The following is a 23,085-nucleotide window of genomic DNA, read 5'->3' on the forward strand; positions in this document are numbered from 1 at the left end:
CTGAAAATATACAGCTAAGGAAAGCAGTGCTTCTGTTATACCTCACTCCAAAAACGACTTCCCGTAAACGCATGCACGTGGACCGACGAAATCATGGACGAGATACAGAAAGCACTGTAGAGGAAGCTGTACCTAGTAAATCAAGATCTGATTAGCTTTTTCGATTACATAGCCTGCCATCATTACAGAGATTGATTTTCTCAGATCATCTACTTTACCGATAGTTGAATGTTTAGTTTTGAACGGAATTACATTTACATTCGATTTTTTGCTGGGTTTTTTTTTTCAAATATATAAATATAAATAAGCTTAAAATATTACAGATACAACAATATCAAACAATCGACTCTTAATTTGTCTCTTTAATGTAAAGACAGTAATGTTCTTCATAATAATCAGGTTTTTCAATTAACTCACATACATTCTCAAAGTATTTCTTAATAAAATCTTTATGCACTGCTTATGAATGTGTTATAAAGGCCCAGTGTAGCTAGCCTTCAGATACAACAACACACTTCTTGAGCCTGTATAGAGCACAGCATAAATGTAATCATTTCATATTTTCTGATCATAGCGTAGTGTCACACCAGTGTATCGTCCCACCTTTTAGTCGCTTTCTCACCATTGAAATCCCTCGTTCCTTTTCCATCAGTCCTGTGATGAGCTCACACACTGGAGGGATTTTTTTTTCCTCAGTCACCTTTTGACACGAAGGAAATGCCACTGCTCTGTCAGAGTCCAGAGAGCGATTTAGTGAAAGGACAGACTGATGAGCAGAAAAAGGGCCAATTTGAGCAATATTAACCCCCACCTTTATTCTCCCTCCCTCTCTGCCTCTCTCTCTCTCTTCCCCTCTCTCTTTATCTCTATCTGTCTATCTTAATCTCTCTCTCTCCCCCCCTCTCTCCCTCTCTCTTTATCTCTATCTGTCGCTCTATCTGACTCTCTCTCTCTCTCTCTCTCTCTCTCTCTCTCTTTCTATCTCTGTCTCTGGTCCATCTCTTTCTTTCTCTCTTTCTGTTTCCCTCTCTTTCTGTCTCTTCTCTCTCACACACACACTTTTTCTTTCCTTCTCTCTATCTTTGTCTCTCTCCCTCTCTCTCTCTCTCTCTCTCTCTCTCTCTCTATCTCTCTGTTTCTCTCTCTCTTTATCTCTTTGTTTCTCTCTCTCTCTCTCTATCTGTCTGTCTGTCTCTCTTTGTCTCTGGTCTCTCTATCTTTCTCTCTTTCTCTGTCTCTTTCTGTCTCTCTCTCTTTCTGTTTCCCTCTCTTTCTGTCTCTTCTCTCTCACACACACTCTTTTTCTCTCCCCGTCTCTCTTTGTCTCGCCCCCACTTTTTCTCTATCTGTCTCTCTGTCTCTGTCTCTCTATCTCTCTGTCTCTTTATCTCTCTCTCTCTTTATCTCTCTCTCTCTCTCTCTCTCTCTCTCTCCCTCCCTCTCCCGGCAGGTGAAGTATGAGTATGAGCGCCTGTGGGAGGCTCTGTGTGCAGTGACTGTGGAGAGAGATTGTGCTCTGTGGGAGAGGACTCAGCTCCAAGGCAAGCTGGAGAACCTAGAGCAGGTGCTGAAGGTAAGAACCGTCCTCTACGTCCTGACTTCTCAGTGACAGCGAGACAGCTCAGCGATCAGCCATCATACCATACGTTATAGCTTAGATTGTACTGATGGTCGTCAACACTGAGCATCACTCTGATGTGTTCTGAGCTGCTTTTTATGACAGCGCTGTTGAATTCTTGATTCTGATTGGTCAGAAGGTGTTGATTAGATTTGTATATCAGCAGCTCTGACAGTAGGGCCAGATCCTGCTAGTAGACCCAGACTATTACAGATCCAAAGCTGAGAAACAGTCTAGCTTGGAGTCATGATGTTGAGCAAAAATTATACACACTTACCCAGTGGAGATCCTTTAGACTGATGGCTCATCAATTATGGATGTAATTTATGCTCCAAATACACCTTATGTGAGAACTTAAGGGTCACTTGGTGAGATTGACCTGACTGGTCTTTTTCCCCTGATGCTGATTAGTCTTCTGATCTCTGATAATTATCCTGCAGGTGAATATTTCATTTGCATCACAGTGTCAATTTATATCATCGAAATAATCACTGCCATTTTTTCAGATTTGTCTTTGTTATTGTGTTGAATGCATTGATGTGAAATAACTGTGAGCAGAATCTACTGTAGGGTTTTTTTCTGGATAGTTTGTAAGAATATACAGTATATTCGTAAATATTTTTTACTGAAGAATTAAACCTAAGGCACTTCACGTCTGGTGATAAAATCAGCTTTAATAGCTGTGCTAGCAAATTTCCAGACTTCCCTGGTGATCCTAGTATCATCTAACCTTTAATCCACATCTTCATACCTTCATTCCTGTCTTGTTTTTAACGAATAGTGTGTAAAAAAAAAAAATTCTAAAAAGGCATTTAATTGAAAGGACTTCTCTGTTTTGTTATTTTAAAAAAACTATTTTTATTTAATTATTTTAAAATTCTTTTAATTGTTTTGTCTTTTATTTAAATTTTATTATATTTAATTATAATTAGTATTTAGTGAATTAGTATTATTTATTGCATATCTGTGTACTTTTTTCTTTTTACTTTTTTTAATAGATACTATTACATTATTTTTAATAGTTCAATTTTGTTTGTTTGTTTAATACATGTATCAAAAGTATACCATAAATGCATTTTTTTTTTACAAATTTTTCACATTTTTTTTAACTTACTTAGAATGTATCTGCTTTGCTAAGACATTTGTGTCCAAAGGCCAGCGGAGCTAAAAAGTAAAAGAAGTCTCACCCAAAATTTTGACAGTCTGTAAGCATGAATAAAACCTCACCGTGTAGCTAAACGCTACAACGTTATAAGGGCAGCCATCTTAGACAACTAGCGCAAATTCTGCCCTCTCCTAAAGGTGGAGTTATAACAAAAGGCTTAAATAATGACTTTCTCTGCTATTTCACAAAAACCTTTCATTACAAAATGGCATTAAACAGCTTAACAATGTCATATGAAGCAACTATATGAAGATTTTTTCGACAGATATTTGATGAGATGCTTATTAGCCTTAATTACTTATTAACCTTGTTTTTGCTGAACGGCTGCAATTACAGTAAATAGAAAAAACTGTAAATTAGATTTTTTTTTTCCTGACTGTTTGTCCGGATGTGCCCTAGTATTTAGCGAATCTAGCCCTGAGAGTGTAATGCTTTTTATTAGTGAATTAGACTCTAATTCGACTCAGTAGGTAGTAATAATCCTCAGACACTTAGACACAGCAATCCTGGGTAAGATAGAGAGCTTAGAAGAGAGTTTGAGCATCTTCTCCTCCACTCCTGTGGAATGCAGAGAGATGGATGAGTGTGTGAAATGAACAGGTTTAAGTGGCAGATGTAGATGGGATGATGGAGATACAGTCACAGGCGTTTGGAGATGATTCTGCTGGCATTTCAGGAGGGCTGGAAATGCTCTTAGTGTGTGGGTTAAGAATCACTTTATCATCATTGACTCACTAAGAGAGAGAGCTATTTGTCTTCTCTGTCACCTGCCCCCGTCTCCAGTTTTATACCCATCATTCTTTCTGTTTGTTCATCTTTTTCTCATTGTTCCTGAAATCTGTGACTCTTGTCCTCCTGCTGACATCTCTTTCTCTCTCTCTCTCTCTCTCTCTCTCCTGCTCTCTTTCTCTGTCCTGCAGCATATGCGCGAGGCTGCTGAGAGGCGGCAGCAGTTAGAGTTGGAACATGAACAGGCCCTGGCCGTCCTCAGTGCCAAGCAGCAGGAGATTGACCTTCTGCAGAAGGTGAGAGGTCAGAGGTCGCTGCACCTGAGGGTGGGGGCCGTTTTGGGTCAAGCAGTTAAGCAGCTTTGTGACACAGACCACGCTGAGGACATGTGTCTAAATCTTGACAGCAGATATATTTCTGACAAACTGATGTATAATGTATATCACTTGACAAGGAACAAGGGTTACAGGAAGTTAAAAAATATCAGCAAGTGAAAAAGGAATTATATAGAATCTGATTGGTTAAATCCATTGATACCATTGGTGACTGGAACTCACTTTGAATTCAACAGATTCCTAATATCATGAAAGACACCATGTCAGTGAACATGATGTTCTCTTGATTATTTTAGTATCTGTCCTAGTCCTGTCTCTGTCATTGGTTTGTTACCCGATTGTGATGACCTGTCCTGTGTTTAGTTCTGATTAGTTTGACAACCTATGCCCTGTTGTGTCAGTGTATCATCGCGAAGTCTTACCATACATTTTTGTATTGAATATTTCCAAACCTTGTATTGTTGTTACCTTGTTCATTCTGGTTTTCAACTTTTGCCCATGTTTTGATATTGATTATGGATTATCCTTGTTTAACTTTGCCTGCATGTGTTTTAAACCCTGGGTTTCGCACTTGCATCCTGGACTTGGATTATGGTTCTAGGATTCGCCCAACAAACCACAGATTGGGTTTCGCACTTGCATCCTGCCTCTCACCTGATACGTCAACATTTACCTCAATTCCATGAACTACACTGTCAAATTACTAGGTTTTTGGTGAGACGCCCAAATCTAGGGAAAGATACCACCCACAGAATGAAAATTGAGACCTTGGCCTGGGAAAGTTGAGAGTAGAGCAGTGTTTTGTTGTTTCTAGGGTCTGTAAGACTAGAATCTGTTGGCCCAGCTGTTCCAGCGTAAAGGAAAACAGCCTCACATACTCCAGTCACCTTCCACAGTTACTTTCGGCCCCTGATGTTCCTTCAGCTTCGTCAGTTATGCTCTTTAACTCTCATTACTACAAATGGTTGGTTTGCCATTGGGATGTGAAAGTCCCACAAGAAAATAGCTTTGTTATTTTTGACTTCTGTCTGTCATGCCACCCATTTTCAAGCAGTCCAATTCAAGGAGTCAACTCTACTGCTGGCTGCTTGTGCAATAATTAGTGCTGTCCCTTAACCTTTCCTTTTCTAGCTACTGGAAGAATTTTCCCATGTCATCCACCTCTACAATCTGTCAGTGGTACATTCCACAGTATACAGTATGTAGGAAAACAACTGTGACTTCATCAATTGGGCAGTGGCACTGTCAGTGATAACAATCTTAGTACAAGTCTCACGAACCCACAGCCAGGATGTGTTTTGGTACATATTTTTTGCTGGGGAACAGAAGTCGTGACCTTACTCATATCAGCCAGGTCTCATTTGGATTCAGGACGAATATCACAGAACAAATATGCAGTAGTTACACACATCTCAGGATTGCTCCCAGGAGCTATTTCTTGTAGCTAAAAATAGCCTCAGCTCAGTGTAGGGCATGTGAGATAGGGTTCGACCTTTGCAAACACACACTGTGAATAAGAAACACAGATGTAAAATGTAATTTCTATCTACAGTAGGGTCCAAAATTCTGAGTTCATTACTTTATTGTAGTATATAAAAAAAGTGTGGTCAAGAAGATAACACATAACACGTAAAGACCAAACTGAGTCAGTATGCGGTGTTAGTTGTTAAGTCTTTACACCACAGCACTGTTGAATTCTCCATTCTGATTGGTCAGAAGGTGTTAATTATTTTTCTATAACTGCAGCTCTGTCAGTAGTGCAAATCAGGGGTTTATATTAATGTGCTCGTTCTAATATAATCATTATTGTTTCTGTAGTAACAGTTTACGCAAGGACTTGTATAGCAGACACTCCACATAAATGGATTATTTAACAAAGAACAAAGTCAGAGTGTTGATACGGTGAGACATTTATTTAAAATTTATGGAAGGAGTCTCCAGTGTCAGTGCTTCGTAACAGTTTTCTGGACAGAGAAGTTTCCGGTTAAATACGCAACTTAGGTCTACACATGTAGCATGCATGGAAACACGAATGTTGAAAATTAGGGTTAATGAGCACCAGATGAGATTAACAATTTAACGATAACAGGAAACATTGACCATATTAGGAAAGTTCTCAGTGAAACAGGCTTGTATAGAGTACAAACATATACGATCTTCCTATATATACGGGCTAATAAGGCAGCCATTTTGTTATCATTAAAAATTTAGATAGAGTGTAATATTTTGAATATTCATTGATTTTGTGATTTATGTTAGATAATAATTTTAGATTTAGCAACCTGTTGTGAACCACAATGTTTCATTATGACTCAAATGAGTCAATAATTTTTATTGTAAACTGTCTGATAATCTTAATCCAGAGCTACCTCATAAGTCATTGAACAGATGAATAATTTAGTAACCACTGCACACTGTGTTAACTCACTCATTAAACCAGAGATGATGTAACCTGCCGTCTGACCGGGAGTGTTATAAGAGAGCTGTATTCTTTCATTTATTTCCACCTGATTTAAATGTTAAGAGCTGCAGTCTCTGAGCATGCTGAGTAAATTGCGCAGAGATGGGATGTGACGATGTGTGAAGTGTGCGATGGAACGTTTGACACACTGTCTGTCAGCTACACAAAAGCAGTGGACTCTTACAATTACCAAGAAAAAGGAAGACAGCGGGAATCAGTCACACACTCGCAAACACGCACAAGCAATATAAAAATCAACCCCCAAACCTGTCGCGTTGTTATTATGAGACCAACAGCATGATCTAAATGAAAGGAATAAATTTTCCATTTTACGTCAATCAGCCAAGGCATGGTTGGTGTCTGATGTTTGCTTCGTTATTTTAGAAATAAATTATAGAAATGAGATGTTCATAATTTTGTCTTTTATATTTATACAGACAACAAAATCATTGGAACGAACTTCTACATAACGCTATATTCTATGAAAAAGATGTTATATACAGAAAATAATAAGGTAGTAATGCATGTAAACTTTTCTAATATCTACACTCACACCTGGAGGTTACTGTAAAACCCTGTGTATACGCAAATATTAAAGAAAAAAAACTTTTGAATCTACCGAGGTCTGGACTTCGTAGCTAGTTATGCCCATGCTCAAGGTCGTATATACTGTTTTGGATGTTCCGCTAAATAAAAAATGCATCTTTGTTTATATATATATGTTTCATTGGAGTCATTTGTTTAGATTTTTCACCAAATCACACCATCTTTTCTACTTTTCAACAGATTGGACCAAACGTCTATCCCGAGCTCTTCTTAGACTTGACAGGCTTTTAACTCATATCTAATTCCTTTAAATGTATATTGTCTAATCTTCGATTTTCATGACTCCAGGCTCAGGTTGAGGCAAAGAAGGAACATGAAGGCGCCGTCCATTTGTTAGAGGTGAGTATAAAGGCGTGTGTGTGTGTGTTTCATGCATGTGAGCTTCTGTCTCTTTTCAGCTCAGCTTATAGATGGATAGACCATGCATCATTTTCATTTCATATGCACGATGACTCATATCAGTGGCCCTTCCTCGCTACCTGATATGAGTTTAAGCTTCCGTTATGAAAAGAGAGCCTGTCTTTTTGTGCAGCCAGACATTTCTACAGACACAATATGGCTTCTTCTGGAACACAGCGAAATTATTTTACGCTTTCGTGGCTCATGACGTTAACCGGCGCCTTTAATTTCTCTGCCTAATTTCCACAGCACACGTTCTCATTCACCGTTCTTACTCACGTTTCAAAAGACTTTGCATGATTTCTGCTTTTTTGAAATATTTCAGACTGTTTGCAGGAGTGATTTGGTTTTCTCACATCTCTTGTCACTGTGTTATTGGTCTTTTTTTGCATATACAGAATCACTTGGACAGCATGCAGGTATTGGCCAGTTACTTTTCCTCCCCGTGTTTTCCCATTTTACCCCTTCCCCTTCCACCCTATTTCCGTCTCGGGAATGTGTTCCTGTAGCGTAGCCTGTAGTGATCTTTCTTTTGTCCTCCAGCCCAAGATGAAGAGCAGCTTGAAACGAGCTACGTTCATCTGTGGGATGTTTTGTATCAGTGTAATAATTATTTTTGTTTGGTTATGTTTTTTAAGAAAAGATTTCACCTAATCGAAAACCTAACACAGCCTTCCCATGATGACTGTAGTGCAACAATAGAAAACTAACAACCTTTCACAAATGAGCGTGTCATAAAGAGCCAATCAGAAGTGGCTGAAATGGACTCAATGGATAATCTTAAGCAGTAATCCCAATTCAAAAATCTAAATTTTACCTCACTGTTTTCTTTGCTGGAGCGAAGATAAAATTCTTTGGTTCAGTGAGCAACTAACGTTAGTTATCTAGCAGGCTTTGATTTTTTTGTCAGATAATTTCATTTGCAAATTATCCGTTGTTGTGCCACCTCCTTTGTTCCAAATGTAGCCAATCAGCCAAGACATGTTCAGTGTTTCTTTCTTCACTTTTCCATTCAAGCTTCACGGCTAATTTAGCTAAATCTGCCTCACCCCAAAATTGACTCTCTAAATTTCTGACAAAAATCCATTGTATAGCCAACAGTGTTACGTTATCACATTTTTCCTTAGTGCAGTTTGGTATAACTCCGCCCCCTTGCCCCTCCTCCCAAAGTTTGACGATGGAATTGATTTGGAAGTGATTTGGATGCTAATACAATGGGATCCATAAGTCTGAGAGCACTAGTAGAACATACTTCTATTTTTTTTGTTGTTTTTTTGTTTTTTCAATTTAATACAAAAATATGAATTCTAAATTATATTGTCTGCAAAAAGTAGAATCTTAGAAACATTTCTTAGGAAATGTTACTAGGATATTTACTAGGAATTTCAGAATTTCTTTGTATTTGGGTTATATTTGGACAGTGTTTCCTCCAGACTCCACAAGTTTGTGTAAAACTTGTCAAAATATTGAAGATATTTTATTGAACACCATTACTGATATTGAACACCATTTCCTTTCTTTGTTTTAATTGTTTTTTAAAATTTGAAAAATGATGTTTCATTATGTTTCATTTTTAATAAAAAAGAAAAGTTCCAGCTTTTCAATATGGTCTCAGACTTTTCAATCCCACTGTACATTTTTACATTGAACATACATATAGGAATACAGACTCTCCCTGTTATTGTACAAAATCCTGTATTTAGAAATGAGATTAGATAACTTAACAATGTTGTTTAAAGCAGGCATGTGAACATTTTGGTGGGATTAGACTAATAAAGCAAACGTCTTGGCTGATCAACTAGATTTGGAATGAAGGGAAAATTGTGTAGCACTAATTTTCTCATAAAATCTTTCAAATGGTGCTGATGTTTAGTTTAGCTAAGTCTAATTATGGGAAGCGAAATTAAACTCAACATTAGAAATGCAGCAGCTGTGAAACTCTTGACATTGTATCTTGAATTTGTTACGGTTGAATTAACAGACATGAAATATTAGTACCTGTAAAAACTTTGACTATCTTTCAACCATACTTCAGTCCAGGCGAGCGGTGATTTCTGACTGGATTTATGACACGACATCACAGTGAAAGGACTAATATGTTAAGTCCATGAAGTTTGCCCGATCTTTATTTGAGTTTGATAACACCGCCGTTTGTTCACCCTTTTCTGTTTTAGCTATCTGGTGTTATATGCTTATTTAATTCTGTCTTGAAGGTGGGAAAAAAAACAACTCAAACCAACAGGAATGGCCTGAAGAGTGTCTGACCTCCTGTATTACAGGCTCATAAACAGTGACACTCTGATTTACCAAAAAAGAAGCTAATATGAAAAATCTGTAGTGTGCTTAGTGAGCGGCTTGTGGGTGATTTACAAATAATAATTGAGGAAATCATGCCGTAGTTGGAGAAAACAATATGTTACAGGTTTTTGCAGGGGATAATTGCTCTCAGTAACCTTGCCAGAAGGTCAGCGCTGAGGGTGAAACAAATAGTACACCTGAGGAATAAAGAAAAAGATGTCAGGACAAACAAGAACAAAAAAAAGTTGGCATTTCGGCAAAGAAAAACACAGTCAAACTAGTCACAAGTTTTAAAAAATTCTACAAATTTTGAGAGTTATAAGAAATACACTTAAAATTATGACTGTATTACCACATTATAGTGGTTTTATGCAAGTAATGCAGCACAATTTTCAGCATTTTAGCATATAATTAGCATATAATGAAAAAATACAAGAAGTACCTCTCTGTTATTTGAAAAAATCAGTTCTATATAAAAGTTTGTTGTTGCCACTTGAAGGATAAATAAAACTAGTTACTAAGCCAAAAATGTTTATCTCATAATAAAAAGAACATTACAAGACATAACTATATTACTTTTATGGTTTTATGTTAGTTATTTTTATTTTCCACGGTCCTCAAATCTATAATCATCAAAACCAGCGAATTCTAGAAAGCCAACAAACTGAACTAAGAAACTAAGAACTAGGAAGAACATGAGAAGAACACGAGATGTCTCTTAGTGCTAGACTTAGCTACAATACAGTACACTATGGCTAACTGGAGCCTACTAATTTATGAAACTTGGGCCACACTTTCATATTAGGCACTGCGTGTCCCAAATGATGAATGTTATAAATGACTGTATTCCCTATTTGTCACCAACCCAGAAGACTTCTGTGTATTTTAACCATTTTTGGTACTTTTTGTTCTTCAGTACTGAACTAGGTGGTACATTGAGTACTGAACTAGGTGGTACATTGAGTAAAGCCTTGGGCTACCGATTGGGGGAGAGTTTCCCCAAAGCATTGCAAAGTAAAGATTATCTCAGCTAGGAGAGAGAGTGTGCAGTGTGTTTACCAGTGATCGTTGTGCTACGATGCTTTTGGGAAACTCAACCCAGCAGGTTGTGAGTTCAACTACCATGGTTGGGTGCTTGACCATGACTCTGCTCAGTTGTATCCTGTCTCATATAATAAGTTGCTTTGAATAAAAGCATCAGCCAAATGAGCACATGTAAAGAAAATGCCCTTGGACAGGGGAAAATCAAGATAAACAAAAAGGTGAACATGATGATGGAAAACAAAAGTCTAATAGGAAGCTCCAATATAGTAGGCTCCCTACTAAGGGACCAGTTTCTAGCTGACTTCTTTTGAGATAACCCGAGAGGAAAGTTTTCAAAGCTCACTACCTGACCCTCTGCTCATTTGCGGCTGTTGCATGCCCCCCTCGTCGTGCTCGGCTTGTTAGCAATACCACAAACACTAGAACCCCCATGAGACTCGGGTAAGAGAATCGTGTTCGGATCCAATGTTTAACCACACACTCCTGTACTTTCATAGCTGTGTCTCGAATCATATACTAACTCCTCTAGACATTTTTCATTGTACAGATTATGCCAGGATTATTTATGTATTAACATGTCACATAATGCACCATGGAACCACCAGTGAAGGACAAAACTGACATGTCCAAGACTATTGAACTGACATGTCCAATCCAACACTGTTGTTTATGTCACAGGTTCCTTTAGGTACAAGCAAAAGCACAGTTTGTTACTTGTTTGAATATGACAGAGTACTTAACAACTCAAAAGTATTACATCATAGTATGTGACTTGAGACATGGCTTCCAATTTTTCAATTTTCTAATCAACCCTCGACTGATTTACACGGATGTTCTCTGTTCTGAGACATGTTCGATGTCCATGCATCACTCATGCTGCATGCCGTAGCTGTAAATGTGATGATTAGGGCATGTTTGTAGGCTCCTGTACTTTACAAACTAACTACAGTTACACCACAGTGCTGGTGAATTCTCCATTCTGATTGGTCAGAAGGTGTTATTAAGGTATTAATATTCTATAACAGCAGCTCTGTTAGCAGTCGTTCCAACTCACAGGTGCTGTGATTTAACAAAGCAAAACTCATTGCTATGGTGAAATTTTCTATAAGAAGACATTTATTTAACATTTAGGGAAGGCGTCAGCACTTTGTAACAGTGTGTACGTTTTCCGCCACAGGGAAGTCTTCATTGCACTAACATGACAAGCTGCATTTGAGAAAATAGGCTGGTGAGGGAACGAGTGTTAATAGCTGTACTTGCTTCGTGGACATTCCACAACATTAAATGTAACTAAAAATGGATAAAAAAGTACATGTTCTTCAATTAATAAAAAAAAATCACTCTTTATTCATAACTTAGGTTAGGAAGTAATGTTGCGTTGCTTTATATATGTTCCGTTTGGACTCCTGATGTCCGATCTAAACATGTTTCCGTGGTTCTTTTAGAAAAAAAAACATGGATGCCTTTAGGAATCTTACACTTGTACTGTGGAGACTGTGAAATTTGACAAGCATTGCAGAAAAAAAGTTTATCTGTCGACCTAGGGCATCAAGTTCCTGAAAAAACATAGGGCTCAGTATAAGAAATTGTGTGCAGGTGCTAGCATACATAACTTATTAATTAAACTTTGGCGTATTGCTAATTATGACGGCTGTAATCTAGGTACCAAAATCTCTCAGTTTAGTGGAATTTTCAATCCACCTTTCATTTATGTTAGCGCTTTTTGCTATACAGTTTTAATCTTAGGACAGACTTGACACCTAAGCCATATTTTCTTGACTTCAGGCTAGTTCAGTCTCATTTCTCACAACCAGGTTTTGTGGCTGTTCAGTATTTTTGTCATAAATACGATATTCCTCCCTAATCCTAAGTACTGAATATTTCTTCCAAAAAGAAATAAGAACAAACAGTTCATCTGTAAATTATGAATCAAGCAGTTGACATGCCATCACACTCGTAACATAATGTAATCAATGGAATTAACAGAATGTCTAACAAAACGAATTAAATACTCGCTAAATGTATTGCCGTCATTGAGACGAGAAATTAGCTGATAAAAGAAAAAAAACGACAAAAGTGAAAAGGGAGTAAAGCTAAAGGTTGTGCGTGCTCTGCCATTCTGACTGCGATGTCAGGTGTCCCTAAGTTTCCGACTGGGAATTCCGACAAGTCAGAGATCACCTTTTCCCAGGAACCCTTCATGTCAATTATGTATAATTTAGTGATGCAAATTTTACTGCAATTAATTCTCTTTTTTCTGTCTCCATCACTCCCTTTTCTTTCACTCTCTCTATGTCATTCACTCTCCTTATCTGTTTCTGTCCCTTGTTCTATTTCTTCCCTCTGGTTTTGCGCTCAGGCGAAGGTGAGGGAGTTGGAGGAGCGATGTCGGACTCAGAGCGAGCAGTTTAACATGCTGTCGAAGGAGTTGGAGCGCTTCAGGCTGCAGGCTGGGAAGTTGGACCTGCTCGGCTCCGGACAGCTGACGACGGGAGGAGACTCGCCCGACTCGCCCAGCAAAACATCTTCACTTTGCTCGCTCCTCAACGGCCTGGGCAAGGGTGTGTAACACACACACACAACGCACAGTGCTACGCATGCACCTAAACCTAAACTTAACCACAACCAAAAGGAAATCATTTGGTTTGCTTTTTTTTTTTCAAATAAAAGAACAATTTTTGTTTGTTTCTTTTTTGTGAGCACTGAGTGATTATGGGAAACTATCCTATCATTATGAATTCCAATGCTAGTTTTACACTTCTCCATGTACAGTAAAATCATGAAAAGTGGTATTTCCTATAAATAGAAGTATTAATATTTTATATAGACATTTATAGAGATCATAATTTATAGATAAATAGAATATATATCTATGAATTTGTTATTTATATACACATATTTTTGTTAATATTGTGGTACATTCAAATAAAATTTGTGAACACTGAAAGGTGAAAACACAACACTCTCTTTGTTCACGTGGTTAAATTGATGAGACACTAGCAACTGTTGCTAAGGAACTAGGAAATATGGCCACTAAGCATAAGCTAGCTAGTGACTGATGTTAATGCTTTGTATAGGTATATACCGGTATTTTCCTCAGAATTATTGGCAAATTATTAAGAAATGGTTTATGCAGTAGTTACACGGTAGTAGCATCGACTATACACCAAACTGTTGTGTGCTCTGTCAGAAGATTATGACTTTAGAACTAGAGATCACCAAAAAAGTTTGTCGTAAACATGGTGTGCAAAAACAGCATTGTAAAATGTAACATCATTTTAACAAAGTAAATTTTTTTTTGTTTGCATTGTATTCTTTGTTTGCATTGTAAATGAAAACGTTTTCCACTAAAATCTGCCCCAATTAAAAAAAAAAGCACATTTTATTTTGAAGAACCTGAAGAACCTGAACTTCATTTTGAAGTTTGTTTGTTGAAGGGACTTAGAGATGTGAGGACGCACATGGCAGCAGGTGTGTGGTGCTGCTCTGGGCAAAAAATGGAAATGGGGTGTATATGCAAGTAATGAAGCCATCAATCAGACAATACCTGCTCTCCCGTGTCAGAGTCCTGTGGTTATTACGTCCCTGTGCATGCTGGGAGCACGTGTGACGCTCAAGCTGACCTTTAGCTGAAGATGGATCAGATGTATGGGTGATTAGCTGTGAAGATGGATGGAGCTGTGGATAGACTGTGTGTTCAGTGAATATTGGTGGAAGGGAAGGGCGTGTAATATAATTATTGGACTTGTAGACATTTTGTCACTCTGGAGTGTCCATCCGCCTGTTAAAATGATGTATACCACAGCGCTGGTGAACGAGTTTGTCTGGTCAGAAGGTGTTGATTAAATTTCTATAGCTGCACCTCTGACAGTTGTTCCACTTGCATTAGGTGCACACTCTTGCACGGTGGACGCGCCACATTAATGGATTTATAAAGTGTGTAATCGGTGAGGAGATGTTTACTTAGCATTTTTGGAAGGAGTCTCCAGTGTCAGCACTTTGAACAGTCTTCAGGACAGAGGAGTTTATACTTTGTGGTTTCTCGCTAACAATGACAAGCTGTTTTTTTTGTCTTGTTGAACTTAAAGACTAAGAAAAAAGAGAGGCTGGTGAATGGAACGACTGTTTATAGCTACTACAACGTAAGCGATAACAGGAACTTGTTTTTGGACATTCCACATCATTAAATGTAACTACAAATTGATTAAAAAAAATATGGCATGTATATAGTCAAACTTCAGGTTGGTAACAGTGTCTCCACTTCATGTCAAGCCGCATCGCTGATTATTTTTCTTATATAACCATTTTGTATCATGGGATGTGTATTGTGTGTCGTGTAGGCAGTGAAGGCTCCTTGAGCAAGTCTGTGATCTCGGAGTTCATTCGACCTCTGCAGATGAGCGCAGGAGAGAAGGCAGAGCTGCTGTCCATCAAACCCAGCTTCCTGTCCCGGAGCACACCCTCCAGCCCCCGGCGAACCTGTCTCTCCGAGGTCCGACCGATCTTCACTGCTGCTGTGAGTCAATCTGTCAATGTGCCAGTCAATCAATCAACCGATCAATCAGACAGCCATTAGACACTCAGCCTTGAAGTGCACACACAGGACAGACCATTAACATTTTTGGACCTTTTCATTAGTGACGCCAGGATTGGGCTAATCACGTTATTAAACTTTGCTACCATTAGAAGCAGCCTAATAAATCTTCAAAATGTACATATATACCTAAATCAGGTAAGAGTAAACTGACTGAAGCCAATCTGAATGAAATTTCCATTGAAAGACATTAATTATAGTCATCTATTTTTTTTACTGTTTGATACACAATTTAATTTTCTGTAGTGTAGGTGTGAATTTGATTAATAAGATGGTGATTTTGTTTTGTTTTTGTTTTTTAGCAACAGTACCACATCCCACCTGTTGTTCTGGGTTATGATAATGAGATCTAATAACATTATTTTTATCTCAGTGTGGTGGCTGTTGCTGAGTGTTAATGTAAATAACAGTTTGTTATTGCGGCTTTAATGGCTGGAGTGCGTTGAGGTCATGTATTGAAAACGGCCCGCTGATAATGATCACAGCCACAGTATGAGCCCAGTTAATAACACGGTTTAGTCTTCTCATAAGCCAGGAGTCTTGCTTGTTTGTGTGTGTGTGTGTGTGTGTGTGTGTGTGTGTGTGTAGAATAAGAGTTGAGGGTGTGAATTGTCCAATCTGTGTGTTCTGCTGGAGTTATTGGCCTCTTCACACACCATGCTTCATCATCCATACGGCACACTGCACACTTCATACTGCATATTAATGACAGCGCACATGGAAGGAATGCTGAAGAAAGTGTCATTATACGTCTCTTAACATATAAATTGCGACGCAGATTAGAAATGAATGTCTAGCAACAGATTTGAAGAGAGTATTAATTTCAAGTCTATCTTCCATTTTCAGATGGAGAGAGAGCTGAACCTGTCTCCTCGTGCCAAGCCCAGGTTAGCGGGAAAGGTCCGGCTGTGTGTCGCCCGCTATAAGTGAGAACTCTCTCAGCTTCAACACCACCACTGATCAGATTCATACCCTAAAGCATGTGGAATCATAAATTCTTATGAATTTAACATCTAATGAATGACTTTTATCTTCAGTTATAATCCATATGATGGCCCTAATGAGCATCCTGAGGCTGAGCTCCCCCTGGTGGCCGGGAAGTACCTTTACGTTTACGGGACCATGGATGAAGACGGCTTCTATGAAGGTGTGTGTGTGTGTGTGTGTGTGTGTGTGTAACTTAAACAGAGACTAGAACAACTCTTGCATGTTTTTTTGCCATGCAGCTTAGCTGTTATACATCATAATTTACACAATATGACTTTTGATAGATGCTTAATATGATACCAAACAATGTAAGATTTTTGCTACTTTTTCTGCCAACTTCTGTCCAAATTAGGAATGCTAGGTGCCCTACTATTCCTCCCCCTTTTTTATGTGAAAGACTTACCACCACTATTATGCCAGAATTCTTAAATTTGTGTGATGAATGACAAAATCAGGATGTATAAAGCATTAATACAGTAAGAATTCTTTGTCATGACGTGTGACCATGTTCTGTAAGATGAACACAATCTGTGCTGGATAAATCATGTCCAAAACATTAAAACAGAAAGATATTTATTTTTATTATATATTTATGACATAATCATATCTGCTTTTGTCAGGGGAGCTGCTGGACGGCCAGCAGGGCCTCGTCCCTTCCAACTTCGTGGATTTCGTCCATGACGACGACTTCGCCTCGTCTTCGAAAGAACCGTCCTACCTCAACTTCACCTTCAACCACAGCAGCAGCCCAGCGTCAGTACCGAGCAGCGCAGTGAGCACGCTCAGTACACTGCTCTCTGAGAAACTGGAGGCCCTGAGCTCCTGCACGGGCACGGGGACGAGCAGCAGCAGCGGCGTTAGCAGCATGGGAATGGGCGTCGAGCTGGGCGTCATAGGTTCTGGCTTGGCCAATGAGCCCCTGGCTCCCTGTGGCACGAGCTCGGGCACGGCCATGCTGGATGTGAGCGTGGATGAAGTCGGAGAAGACGTAGTGCCTTACCCACGGCGCCTGTCACTCATCAAACAGCTTGCGAAGAGTGTGATCCTGAGCTGGGAGTCTCCTCTGGTGCCACCCAGCTGGGGATCCATCAGCAGCTACAACGTGCTCGTGGATCAGGAAGTGCGCGCCAGCGTGCCATGCAGTGCTCGCACCAAGTTTCTAGTGGAGAAGCTGAACCTGGCATTACGCGCCCACCGTATTTCGGTGCAGAGCGTGACAGAGCGCGGCGTCTCAGACCCACTGCGCTGCACGCTGATGGTCGGGAAGGACGTAACGGTGGCACCGTGCCAGCTGCGTGTCGACAAGGTGGCTCAGAACTCAGCCGAGCTCTCCTGGATGCCCAGCGACAGCAACTACAGCCACACCGTCTTCCTCGACGGATCCGAGTATGACGTGGTCAAACCAGGAGGGTACAAGTACCGCTTCTACAACCTCAAACCAATGACTGTGTACAAGGTGCGCGTGGTGGCAAGACCGCATCAGATACCCTGGCACTTACCTTTAGACCAGAGAGAGAAGATGGAGACCACGGTGGAGTTCTGCACTCAGCCTGCTGGTAAGTTCACTGCCTAAACCAGCTATTGAAATTGGTTATGCTAATGAGGTGATGCACCACCTCTGAAGCCACTGAAAGCTTCTTATGCAATGAAATGAAAGTCCAATACATCATCCATTCAATAGCCATTTAAAACGATTAACACTTCGGCTTTGCAATCTCTTTGTCTAGGACATAATCAACTTTAAAATGTATGTTTTTCCCTGTGTATAATAATAAGATTTGTAATAGGACACACACGGTTCTTTTATTGTATTTTAATGATGTAAGACATAAGCCTAAAAGTAGTGCCCTGGGCGTTTTTTAATATTTTTATTGTAACTTGGTAATATACATTACAGTCTTCATGGGCCAGAAAACAAATACACAAGACAAAAATTGAGATGCAAAGACAAAATCAACAATTTATCATGAAACACTTGGAATGAACAGCACGAGTATATTATGAACTAATAAAAGATACAGTTCTGTATTTATAAGTTTAATTCACGTATTTGCCCGGGCGCCGTTTCTGAAACGTGAAGCATGTTGACATCTCAAACAGCTGTAAGGTTATTTAACTGTAAACAAAATGCATGTCTACATCAACATCCATCGACCCGTCAGTTTATTTCACTTACCAAGCAGGACCTTTTGCGTGCTTTCATTTGAAGTAATCTTGCATCATGAATGCGCTGTTATGAACGTCTTCTCCATTTTGTGTACACTGTATTGCATCACGCTTGTACTTTTCTGAGTGCTTTCTTTGACTGCTGTCTCGTTGCAAACAGTTCTGTCCGTGCGAGATGCGAGTTCTTTTACATGCATCAGAACCACGTGACATTTTTACTCTCATGTGGCCAATAAGAATTAAAGATCATAAAGCAAAGAGGAATAACCTTGTAGTTATATTTTTCCAGAAAGAAACAAAGCACAGCTTACCCTCTTGTGTCCAAAAGTGTTTAAATGATTGTATGGATTATTTAATTATACAGTGGATTTAATAGTGACGATTAAAATTCTACTAAAACCTAATACAGCTTTTTTGTATTGTGTGCAAGTGCTGTTTATATTACAAATCCAATTATCATCACTGTCCAAGGAATAAGTTACATCACAGGCAGGCAGGGTCATCACAGGAATATCCATAATTGTTAAAAAACACAAAGACAGATTAAAACCAGAATATCAGCTCAAAATACCGAAAGCGGGGAACACGGAAACACGGAGAACCGAGGCTCGGAAACGCACATTAGCATGGACGAGACTTCACGCTCAAACACGGAGACAAGGAGGATATGAAAAACAGAACTATTCAAAGTTGAACTGAAATGTGAGAACAATCAAGATAAACACTAATCACATGAAGGGGCAGAGACGAGTCACAAATCAAAACAGAACGTACTTGACTAGTTTGAACAAAAAACAGGCAAAGTGAGGCAAAAAAACAGAACATCAACAGCGTGCATAACAGTTAGATGGTGGGAATTCATGACACTTCTTTCTTCAGAATACATAAGGCATAAAACATGACACGGCATGCTGTTATGGAAAAATAATCACCGGCGAGGTGGTGCGATGCAGCCTAACATGAAAAGGAGTCACTGTTATACTCCAAAAAGGAGTGACTGTTACCTTTATTACCTTAATTTAAACCGTGCATCTGGCACTATTGTCAGAGCTGCTGTTATTGAAAATTAATCAACACCATCTGACCAATTAGGATCGAGAATTCCGCAGCTCTGTGGTATTAGGTGGAATTTGCACTAATGATTTTATAAATCCAAACTGATGAAGTTTTTATCAATTTTTATCAACAACGTCGTAGATGTTTTTTTGACTAGGCTAATTGTTGCAGCCCCAGTGTAGGGTTTTATAAGGTAAAAGTGTTGTCTTTGATGTCTGATGTATTATTGATTGTGTTATAATTTGTGTATCTGTAGTCAGTAAGGGCACTTTCAGAGATAATGGACATGTGGTGTGATAATCAGTGTTGGAATAATTTTTTTTTTTTTCTAAGATAAGCTGTTAACCTCAGTGCTGTGTGTTCTCTCCTCTTTCTCTTTAAAATGCAGCTTTACTCAGCCCTGCAGCTCTCTCTCTCTCTCTCTCTCTCTTTCTCTCTCTCTCTCTCTCTCTCTCGCTCTCGCTCTCACTCTCGCTCTCTTTTTCTCAAGCTCGGAATTCACATTAACCATGGCAGGCGGCTCTTTAGGTCTGAGAGATTGCCAACTGTTAACTGCAGAGAAAAATCGCCCTATCCTTCATAAAGGCAGCCTAATGTTTATCCACTGAAGGGTTTTTCTGTGGCTTTCTCCCACCCACCCACCCACCTACCCACCCACACACACACACACACACACACACACACACAAACGTCTCACGTAACAGAGACGCTAGCCAAGCGAGACACGTTTAGCTTTTTTTCATCTCTTGATTGTAGCTGCTGTCTCCCGAGGGGATCGTGTTTACCAGCTTTGGAGCAGAGAGAGAGAGAGAGAGAGAGTGAAGGAAATGAATGAATGCGTATGGAATGGAAGTGGGCCAAGCGTTTGCCGCAGTAGCAGAGGTGAAGCGACGGAAGATGAAAAGAGCGAGAGAATCGCAGGAGAGGAGGGAGGGGGGCGGGAAATCCAGGGTTCTGTGAGTTATCCTCGCATCTGAGGGACTCCTCTCTCTTTCTTGCCTCGCCCACGCAGTACACACACACACACAGACACACACAGGCATACACACAAACACACGCACACACACACAAATTGGAGCTCCAAATGCAGTGAAGGAAGCAGACGTGCTTGTATATATATATATATATATATGTGTGTGTGTGTGTGTGTGTGTGTGTGTCTGCCAGGTTTCCCCAGCTCCTGAATGCAGAATCGAGTCAGCAGAAATGTCCTCAGCAGCAGCAGTGGTGCTTTAGGTCTCTACACAGCATTAACACACATTTACAGCAGCCTGATACTTGGTTTAAAACCATTTCCTGCCAAAATTAAAAGCAAATCAAGCTTCTTAAACCCAGAAAGAAATACACACAGTTTTCATCTCACCATTTTTTAATATGTTGATGAGGGGATCAATGAATGTTTGATGTCTGATGCCTGGTTCTTTAATTTTTGCCCTGGAGCATCGATCTAGCTAACAGTTAAGGGAAGCTAATGGTAATGTGCATTGAGTAGTGGCAGTTTTTTACGCTTGTGTGTAAATACAATGAAAACAGGACTCAGGAATTAATGACAAAAAATTGTCACATTGAAACAGCAGGGTAAACATAGACACACTAACCAGTGACACAGAACAGGTGAACACAGTCAGGTAACAAACTAATGACAGGACAGGGCAGAGGCAGGACTAGAACAGGAATCCAAAACATGAGCACATGGTGTTCATTCACATGGATACTGCAGCAATAAGGCAGAGAATCATGACACTTATAAACACCAGTTTAGCATTGTTAATGTCAAGTATAATGAGCCAATGCTAAAACTAAATAGCAAACAAATAATATGTTTAACTCCATAAACTCTTAGTTTCAGTGCAGTTACTAAATTATACTAATTACATTAATTACTCAATAGTATGCTTTAAAATGCATGACCGAAACACTTGATCTTTTTGGTTATTGATCTCAGACCACAATAGATGTCTGTGCATGTTTAGAAACTGTAATGAGGCATCTCTCAGCATCTTTTAGTATGCAAGGTCCAAATGTTGCATGGTAATGATGGTCAGTTGGTGGAATCTCAGCTCTCTACGCTTGTGTCAGGACCTTTAACAGCCATGTTGGATTAGGTTCTGTTCCTGTATGAATACAGAAGATTTTAGAAAAATATGTATTGTGCGGATTCATTTTCAGTCCCAGCGTGCAATTGAACCCTTGAAGATTCAGAACAGTGATCCTTACTCTCCAATTATGTACCGTCAATGCATTCTAAAGATATACCACGTCCTTTCAATAAGGATAAAAAAAGATCTACGCTAGTGGCAAGCGTTTAACCCCTTTTCTGAGATATGGAATTATATAAATTCCATATTTGTCCTGGATTAAAAAAAAAAACAGGACAGTTGAATATTGGAAAAATATCTCCACTTCTTATTCTTGTCCAGTTTCGGTGAGCCTGTAGCCCACTGTAGCCTCGGATTCCTGTTGGCTGTAGTCAGTCTGCATTGAGGTTTGGCGTATTGCGTGTTCTGAGATGCTTTTCTGCTCATCATGGTTGTAAAGAGTGGTTATTTGAGTTACAATGTCAATGTGCCATCAAAGTTGCTGAACAGTAGTCTTTAAGGTCCAATTACATACCCTCTATGAGTTTTAACACTACACCACATCCTCTTCCATGCCAGTGGCAAACATTTACCCCTAAACCACTTAATACTTTTTCTGAGCATAAATAAATAAATAGGTGACTACAAAGAATAGAAAGCTGCTCATTTGCGGCCACTCAAACGAGCCAGGAGAAGAATTTGCCCTGCACCAGCACATTTGCGGCGTTGGTGTGTTATGGAGGAGCAGATGTATGGAGAAAAGTGCACTGGTGGAGTGCTGCTGAGGGATGCGGAGGTTGTGATTACACGACGCACTGCTCATCTCCAGGTCCCATGCTGGAAAACTGCCTTTGAACTCGTTTCAATTACAGAGCTTTGATCCAGAGCATCAGGGTCAGCTTTACAAATGACACTATCCATGTTTGGCTCCTCTGCATTTACACACACACACACACACACACACTTCATGCTGCGGATGTCCTTCTCCTCTCCTCTGCCTGTCCATTTTTTTTTTTTCATCGCTTTTTACTTTTACTCTCATCTCCTCCTTTGTCTTTGTTTTCTCTCCTCTTCTCTTCTCTCAAATCCTCTATACATTTTATCTCATCTACTGTTCATTGTCTCTCCTCATTTACATTTATCTTCCTTCCTTATTTATCTCTACTGCCCTTGTTCTTTTCCTCATCTCCTTTTCTACTCTTTTTCTTTGTCTTTCACATGTACTTTCTGCTCACCTCTTCTACTCTGTTCTCTTCTTTCTCCTCTCATCCTCTATCTAATATTTCCTCACCTCTCCTTTTCACTGTCATCTCACCTCTAGCCTTATCTTTTCTTTTTCCGCACTTCCCTTCTGTTTCCCTGTCAAATATTATTTTCTTTTCTCACTTCTCACTTTTTTTCTCTCTCTAGTCCCTGCATCACCTCACCTCTCAGTAAAAAAAAAAAAAATGAGCAGGAATCAGGTTTGATCAGTCAGTATGGAAAGCTTTGATCCGTCTTTAGATCTTCGGATCATCCGTCATTGGTTGGATTTGCTGTGAAGTCCAGA

At 39.4% G+C, this 23,085-nt stretch overlaps 1 protein-coding gene across 4 annotated transcripts in view; it reads left to right on the plus strand.

Annotated features, from left to right (window-relative positions):
• Window positions 1-23,085, plus strand: part of rimbp2b (RIMS binding protein 2b) — a 104,090-nt gene that overhangs the window by 53,310 nt on the left and 27,695 nt on the right. For all 4 annotated transcript variants that reach the window (XM_026945873.3, XM_053236302.1, XM_053236304.1 and 1 more), the window contains exons 5-13: window positions 1,451-1,573; window positions 3,704-3,808; window positions 7,203-7,253; window positions 7,712-7,732; window positions 13,015-13,216; window positions 14,996-15,171; window positions 16,096-16,175; window positions 16,287-16,396; window positions 16,857-17,792. In XM_026945873.3, coding sequence (XP_026801674.3) covers window positions 3,707-3,808; window positions 7,203-7,253; window positions 7,712-7,732; window positions 13,015-13,216; window positions 14,996-15,171; window positions 16,096-16,175; window positions 16,287-16,396; window positions 16,857-17,792 — 1,678 coding nt within the window. In that variant the 5' untranslated portion in view covers window positions 1,451-1,573; window positions 3,704-3,706. The remainder of the gene's footprint in view (window positions 1-1,450; window positions 1,574-3,703; window positions 3,809-7,202; window positions 7,254-7,711; window positions 7,733-13,014; window positions 13,217-14,995; window positions 15,172-16,095; window positions 16,176-16,286; window positions 16,397-16,856; window positions 17,793-23,085) is intronic.

The sequence above is a fragment of the Pangasianodon hypophthalmus genome, chromosome 8 (assembly GCF_027358585.1).
Source record: "Pangasianodon hypophthalmus isolate fPanHyp1 chromosome 8, fPanHyp1.pri, whole genome shotgun sequence".
Taxonomy (NCBI): Eukaryota; Metazoa; Chordata; class Actinopteri; order Siluriformes; family Pangasiidae; genus Pangasianodon; species Pangasianodon hypophthalmus.